Genomic DNA, 8,571 nt, shown 5'->3' on the forward strand with positions numbered 1-8,571 from the left:
AATCTTGTTATAATTCATTGCTAACAATTTAAACACAGGTGTGCACATACTACTTCTACCCCCAACACACAGTATTATACAGAGAGTCTCATCAAATAGAATGAGATATGCCTATACTGATGATCCTATGACTTCAATATCTGGTCTATTCTCTTGAACATGATTTCTTTCAAATTCAATATAATCCTTGTTGTACCATCGAGAAAGGCAGCACTGACACCTGTTCTTTACCTCATCCTGCTGGGCAAATGTCCCAGTGTGGAGTCAGGGATGCAAGATTTCCTGCTCTGTTAAGTATGAAATAGCATAGAATGGAATTCAAAGGTGCCATTCTTCTGGTGTTACTTATAAAGGCAGAGCCCTGCTTATTCCAGCACAGACTTGGGAGAAACACCAGAGCCTCCTCCAAGATGCTGGTGGTCCTGTTCACAGCGGTCTTGCTGACCCTGAGCTATGCTCAGGAAGCAGGTGATGGTATGAGAATATGTTTGTGGGCACCATGATTCTTTTTAAAAGAGACAGCACTGCAGGACAGGAGGGAGATGGGACAGAGAACAAGTTATGAGAGATAAATGAAAACACAGAGTCTTTGGCTTTGAAAAATGGATAGTCTCAGTTTTGAAGACACTATGGTAGTTAAAATAAACTATGTGTGCCAGTAACCTTGCTGTGCAGTACATTAAGGGATGATGACAGAATGAAAAACATACCAGAGCCGTTCTTAGGATGGCAAATGAAGTAATACAACTGAAACTTTTGCATAGAGAAATAGAATCCTCCCAATTTTCATTTTTCCACACCCATTTTATATTTAACGGTGTTACCATTTTTTGTTCAATCATTTACTCAGATGTTTATCCTTTTCTTGAAAAGACATCAAATTAAACATAAGAACTAATTAAAGAAGAAGATATAAAAGTTATAAATTATATAGAGATAAAAGGATCAGGATTGAGAAAGAGATGATAGATAGATAGATAGATAGATAGATAGATAGATAGATAGATAGATAGATAGATAGATAGATAATGACATATCTGTGTAACCAATGAGATTCAAGAGGCAATGGAGAGGACCAAAAGTGAAGTTTATTTTGTGAGTTAGTGGTTGACACGCAGAATAGTAGTCAGCATTGGATGCTACCAATTGCTGCTAGCTGGTCATTTCACAGACATTGGCTAAAACTTCCCTTAAAATTGACAGATCATGGCTAAAATCTCTTACCGCCTGTAGGATGCTAGTTGCTTTTCTGACCTCACTTTTGAGTCTATCCTATGCTTTATTTCCCAATGGCCAACTGTGAACACTCTTTCCCAATAATATCAAGCAAGCACCAATGAATCTTCAATCTTGTTACTTGCCTGTTAGCAAGGAGGATATTTTCTATTAATTCTTCTATTAATTACTTATATTTCTAATGCACAATGTCATTTCTCCTTTTAAGAACTAATGAATGTAAATTTGAAAAATTTCAGGCAAAAAAATCTCCAACTTTTACACTACAGAGCATTATCTGGGAGAGCAATTAATTTGGAATAAGCCAGAGGGCAGGTCTCACTGAAAATAGGAGAAATTTAACGTTTCCATCACAAAGGTGTGGTGGCTAGGAAATAAAACTCAGATGCAGTGTTCTGATTTTAACTCCTCTATGGTAAGAAAAGGTCCTCAGTGTCTACACACAACGTCCTGTTGCCTGCGTTTTAGTTTATTTCAGCAAGAAATGCACAAGAAAAGCACAGTGTCTCTTTTCTCTCTGACTCTATACACAAAATAGGAAAAATGTATGGAGCCCAAAGATTATAACCTGTGCTGGATTTCTTCATTTAATACTGTGTAAGGTTACATTTGGACTTGATTTTTACCATGAAACATAGTGATTTGATTTAGATTCACAAAAGTCAGTTTGTTCTCACAACGCAACTGGCAACCGAACCACCATGGATAAGATAATTTCTTTGTTTTACTTTTGTCTAAGGACAATGACTCTTATCATTGTGGAAAGCATATTTAGCATTGATGCATGCATTCCAAAGACCATGTGTTATGTATAACTAAGTTCATTGATCATTTTCTTTATTCGTTTAGAACTTCAGATCCTAGACCAGACACCAAATCAGAAACCACCTCCACCAGGATTCCCACCAAGACCACCTGCTAATGGGAGCCAGCAAGGCCCACCCCCACAAGGAGGCCCACAACAGAGCCCCCTGCAGCCTGGAAAGCCCCAAGACCCACCCCCACAAGGAAGCCCACAGCAGAAACCACCTCAGCCTGGAAAGCCCCAAGGCCCACCCCCACCAGGAGGCCCACAGAAGAAACCCCCTCAGCCTGGAAAGCCCCAAGGCCCACCCCCACCAGGAGGCCCACAGAAGAAACCCCCTCAGCCTGGAAAGCCCCAAGGCCCACCCCCACCAGGAGGCCCTCAGCAGAAACCACCTCAGCCTGGAAAGCCCCAAGGCCCACCCCCACCAGGAGGCCCTCAGCAGAAACCCCCTCAGCCTGGAAACCAACAAGGCCCACCCCCACCAGGAGGCCCACAGCAGAAACCACCTCAGCCTGGAAAGCCCCAAGGCTCACCCCCACCAGGAGGCCCACAGCAGAGACCTCCTCAGCCTGGAAACCAGCAAAGCCCACCACAAGGTCCCCAATTCGGCAGACCACAGGGATCTTTCCAGAGTTTGGGTCCTCAGTAAACCAGAATCCTCTGAAAGGTATGACTCATATTTTTCATCTTGCTGTGTTGCAGACAACTGAACTCTATTTTTTCAGGGTATAGAAAGTAACCAGCCTAATATGTAGAAATGACATTATCCTTAACCCAAAAACATATATCTGTATTAAATATTTAATGATATTTCCATGAGAGAATATATGACTTTGGAAGAATATGTCCTCCAAATTTTGTCTTCCACAGTTATTGCCATGTCGTATATGTTTCTGGCAAGAAGACCCCTTTTCTTCCTAAGGTCCTTTACCTCATGGCTGGGACTCATGAATTCATAAGGATACACAGATCTCATCATGTTCTTCATTCTTGTGTTTGTTTTCTATCTGCATGTTCTTATTGCTTATTATTGACATGTCATGTTCTCTCTGTAACCTGTCTCCATTATTTTTTATTTCAGAAAGTGAGTAAGAAGTTCTCTCCCTCCTGTTTTTCTACTGTCACGGCAGGGTCAGAACTGGAGATTCACAACATTAATAAAATGATCAACCTGCAACTTCTGATTGCTGTCTTTTTTTTTCTGGATGGAATTTCAGGACTGAAAATAATCCATGTGCTCAATCCAGTCTTATGGTTTGCTCTTGCAATTTAGTTCAGCAATTGTCCATAATCCAGTTACCTGGCACAAGTATTCTCCTGCTTTCCCTTGCCTGGTCTCTAAAACATAATGGGTTGTAAAATTTATTTACATTTTAAAATAACAGGCTGATAATTTGGTATATTATAGCATTGTAGTATACTTGAGCTGAACCCAGATCAAAGTATAGACCTTAGCATATCCTTCGGAATATTTAAAAAGTTTAGACAGATTTGTTTGAAGGGACACAAGCCAGCTTGATCTTTGTGAGTGTGGCTTGCCCTTCTCCCACATAATTCTACCATGCTAAAAGTTGTTATATTACATCCTGAAAGCTTCCCCTGCCAAAGCCATATTTTGTCACTTCCTTCTGTGACTACCAAAGTCCACCTATCAATTTATTGAAGTCCAGAAGAAAAAGCTCCTTCAGTTCTCCTATCATGCACAAACATGTCACTGTATCCTAACTCATTCTACCATAGACCTTGTGAATTCTCCTCTTAAAAATATCACTTTCATGGTCATTTACTGCTCCTTTTCTGCCTGAATCAAAAGCATCATTTTAATCCTCTCTTAATAGTTTATTAAAAGATGATCTGTCCATGAAAACTGGTATGGTTTCATGGGTAAGCTTTTTTTCTAATCTGGCATCCAAAGAACCCTCTAATTCTCCTTTCTTGCTGCTGTGACTCTGATTGATAATAATGGTATTCAGAGCTTTTCATTTTCTGTAGAAATATAAAATCCATTTCTCTAATGTAAAACTTGTCTGGCTTATATTCTTATGTTGGCATATCCTGTTAATATATTGGCTGATTCAATTCCACTGTTTTATTTTGCTTTATAACCCCTAAGCCTGGAAACCCACAGGGCCTACACCCACCAGGAGGCCCACAGCAGAGACCCCCTCAGCCTGGAAATCCCCAAGGCCCACCCTCCCAAGGAGGCCCACAGCAGAGACCTCCTCAGCCTGGAAAGCCACAAGGCCCACCCCCACCAGGAGGCCCTCAGCAGAGACCCCCTAAACCTGGAAACCCACAAGGCCCACCCCCACCAGGCGGCTCTCAGAGACCTCCTCAGCCTGGAAACCAGCAACACACACCACAAGGTCCCCAATTCAGCAGACCACAGGGCCCTTTCCAGGGCTTGGGTCCTCAGTAAACCAGAAATCTTTGAGAGGTATGACTCATATATTTCATCTTGCTGTGTTGCAGACAACTGAACTCCTCTATTTTTTCAGGGTATAGAAATTAACCAACCTAAATATGTAGACATGACCTTATCCTGGACCCAATAACAAATTTATTTGTATTAAATATTTAATGATCTTTCCATGAAAGAACATATGACTTTGGAGGAATATGTCCTCCAAATTTTGTCTCCCACAATTTTGCCATGCCTCCCATGTTTCTGCCAAGAAGACCCCTTTTCTTCCTAAGATCCTTTACCTTATGGCAAGGACTCATGAATTCCTTAGGATACACAGATCTCATCATATTCTTCATTCTTGTTTTTGTTTTTTTTTTTTCTTATTGCTTATTATGTACATGTTGTGCTCTCTCTGTAACCTGTCTCCATTATGTTTTATTTCAGAAAGTGAGTAAGATCTTTCCTTCATGTTTTTTCTGCTGGCACAGCAGGGTCAGACTGGAGATTCACAACATTAATAAAGTGATCAGCCTGCAACTTCTGATTGCTGTCTTTTTTTCTGGATGGTATTTCAGGACTGAAAATAATCCATAAGCTCAGTACACTTGCTTTATTACCCAGTATCTCTCCACCACTGTTATTCCTTCCTCATTAGTATTTAGAAAAAAATTTTTGATAACACAAACTAGTTTATTCCACATATACATACTAAATCACCAACATAAATTTAATTAAAATGAACCTTTACGGAAAAAAACTGAAAGTCTATGAATTTTTCTATTAATTCCAACACTTTTGAAGCTTAATAGATGGAAAATAATAAACATTCTCCAGAAAGGAGATTTAATTATACCTCCTAATTTATGACTACCATAAGATTAGAACTTACACTATTAAACACACAGTACAAGCTCTTGAGATCATGCATAATTATTTCACTGAAAATTTTTAAACTTAATTTTACATACTCCTTAAATTTTGCAAATTGAAACAAATTATTTACATAATGATATATACAATTACTAATTACACATACAGATATAAGTTGGATGTTTCAAGTACTAGAGCTGTCTTAGACCAAGGCATAAAATACCAAGAATTCCCGGCAGACAATTTATTACATAATACTTTTAAGTTGTCTTTAACATACATCCTGGCTTAACCACCTCCTCTGGTAACAAACTAAATGAAACAGTCCTTACTTCCTGTCAGAATTTTGCTCAGGAAGAATCATCATGATGGGTTATTTTCTGTGCCAATTTGACTGGAGCACCAGGTACCCAGATATTTGGTAAAGTATTCTGGAAGTGACTATGACAATGCCTCTTTTTTTTTGTTTTTTTCTCCTTCTTTATTAACTTGGATATTTCTTATTTACATTTGGATGGTTATTCCCTTTCCTGGCTTCCAGGCCAACATCCCACTAACCCCTCCCCCTTCCTTTCTTTATGGGTGTTCTCCTCCCCATCCTCCCCATATTACCACACTCCCCGCAACAATCATGTTCACTGGGGGTTCAGCCTTGGCAGGAACAAGGGCTTTCCCTTCCACTGGTGCTCTTACTAGGCTATTCATTGCTACCAATGAAGTTGGAGCCCAGGGTCAGTCCATGTATAGTCTTTGAGTAGTGGCTTAGTCCCTGGAAGCTCTGGTTGGTTGGAATTTTTGTTCATATGGAGTCTCAAGCCCCTCCAAGCTCTTTCAAACCCTTGTCTGATTCCTTCAATGGGGGTCCCATTCTCAGTTCAGTGATTTGCTGCAGGCATTTGCCTATGTATTTGCCATATTCTGGCTTTGTCTCTCAGCAGAGATCTATATCCGGTTCTTGTCATCCTGCACTACTTTGCTTCATTCATCTTATCTAGTTTGTTGGCTGTATGTGTATGAACCACATGTGAGGCAGGCTCTGAATGGGTGTTACTTCTGCCTCTGTTTGAATCTTTGCCTCCCTTTTTCCTCCCAAGAGTATTCTTGTTCCCCTTTTAAAGAAGGAGTGAAGCACTCGCATTTTGGTCATCCTTCTTGAGTTTCATGTGTTCTATGCATCTAGGGTAATTCGAGCATTTGGGCTAATATCCACTTATCAATGAGTGCATACCATGTATGCTTTTCTGTGATTTGGTTACCTGACGCAGTATGATATTTTCTAGTTCCATCCATTTGCCTATGAATTTCATAAAGTCATAGTTTTTGATAGCTGAGTAGTATTCCATTGTGTAGATGTACCACATTTTCTGTATCCATTGCTCTGTTGAAGGGCATCTGTGTTGTTTCCAGGTTCTGGTTATTATAAATAAGGCTGCTATGAACATAGTGGAGTATGCATCTTTGTTATATGCTGGGGCATCTTTTGGGTATATGCCCAAGAGAGGTATAGCTGGATCCTCAGGTAGTTCAATATCCAATTTTCTGAGGAACCTCCAGACTGATTTCCAGAATGGTTGTAGCAGTCTGTAATCCCACCAACAATGGAGGAGTGTTCCTCTTTGTCCACATCCTTGCCAGCATATGTTGTCACCTGAGTTTTTGATCTTAGCCATTCTCACTGATGTGAGGTGGAATCTCAGGGTTGTTTTGATATGCATTTGCCTTATAACTAAAGATGTTGAACATTTATTGAGCTGTTTCTCAGCCATTTGGCATTCCTCAGCTGTGAATACTTTATTTAGATCTGAACCCAATTTTTTAATAGAGTTATTTTTCTCCCTGCAGTCTAACTTCATGAGATTTTTGGATATTTTGGATATAAGCCCTCTAACAGTTGTAGGATTGGTAAAGATCTTTTCCCAATGTTTTGTTTGCTGTTCTGTCCTAACAACCGTGGCCTTTGCCTTACAGAAGCTTTGCGGTTTTATGAGATATCATTTGTAGATTCTTGATCTTAGAGCATAAGCCATTAGTGTTTTGTTCAGTAAATTTTCTCCAGTGCCCATGTGTTTGATACGCTTCCCCACTTTTTCTTCTATTAATTTGCGTGTATCCGGTTTGATGTGGAGGTCCTTGATCCACATGGACTTAAGCTTTGTACAGGGTGATAAGCATGGATCGATCTGCATGCTTCTACATGCTGACCTCCAGTTGAACCAGCACCATTTGCTGAAAACACCATCTTTTTTCCATTGGATGGTTTCATTCCTTTGTCAAATATCAAGTGACCCTAGGTGTGTGGGTTCATTTCTGGGTCTTCAATTCTATTCCACTGGTCTATCTGTCTGTCTCTGTACAAATATCATGCAGTTTTAACACTATTGCCTGTAATACTGTTTGAGTTCAGGGATAGTGATTCTCCTGGAAGTACTTTTATTGTTGAGCATAGTTTTAGCTATCCTGGGCTTTTTGTTACTCCAGATGAATTTGTAAATTGTTCTGTTCAACTCTCTGAAGAATTGGATTGCTATTTTGATGGGGATTTCATTGAATCTGTTAATCTTGCCAAGATACAATCTACTGGAAGGGGTTGTACAATAATTGACTTTTTAAATATATTTCAACTCATTACATGATTCTTTGAAATCTTGATTCATGTATGTAATGCCTCTGATTGTGCTCATTTAGTAGTCTTTCCTAATTTCCTCCCATCACTGTTAACTATCCCTCCTCCCTAAAATGTCCCTTCCTTAGGATGAGAACTTTATGCTATCTTTTGTTACACTATGAGTTTCATTATAGACGTTATATCACAATTTGTTCAGTACTCTTCGGTGGAGGCAGGTGCACTTTCTTTGTTGTATACAAAGCAATAATTCCTTCCCATTCCCTAAAATCCCTCAGTATCCCCTGAACTCATAACACCTGTGGTTACCTGCAAAATATTCACCCAAGATTGAGCTAGTTAAAATGTGTGGTGGAAGTTTCACAATCCTGAATCCTTGATGAATGCTATGTGTGTGGAGATTAGTTTACTTGGTTTACTTTAGCTGCTGCTAACTTGTGTATTCTGCAGTGGATGGCCTTACATCTTCTAGAATACAGACAATACCTATTGAAATGAATGGAATATAAAAGTATAATAATGTGTTGACCTGATATTTGAAAAGGGACATGTTGAGGATCTGGAGATAATGACTGCAAGAGAGTAGTCATGAAAACCATCATAATAGATCTATAGGTTCATGAACAT

At 39.6% G+C, this 8,571-nt stretch overlaps 1 protein-coding gene across 1 annotated transcript; it reads left to right on the top strand.

Annotated features, from left to right (window-relative positions):
- The first annotated feature begins 410 nt into the window (after positions 1-410).
- Prp25 (acidic proline-rich protein 25) lies at positions 411-2,693 on the top strand. Its single transcript, XM_039108535.1, has 2 exons — positions 411-468; positions 2,086-2,693. Exons 1-2 carry the CDS (start codon positions 411-413, stop codon positions 2,691-2,693), a joined length of 666 nt encoding a protein of 221 aa, XP_038964463.1.
- The last annotated feature ends 5,878 nt before the right edge of the window (positions 2,694-8,571 follow it).

Source organism: Rattus norvegicus, chromosome 4, assembly GCF_036323735.1.
Source record: "Rattus norvegicus strain BN/NHsdMcwi chromosome 4, GRCr8, whole genome shotgun sequence".
Lineage (NCBI taxonomy): Eukaryota > Metazoa > Chordata > Mammalia > Rodentia > Muridae > Rattus > Rattus norvegicus.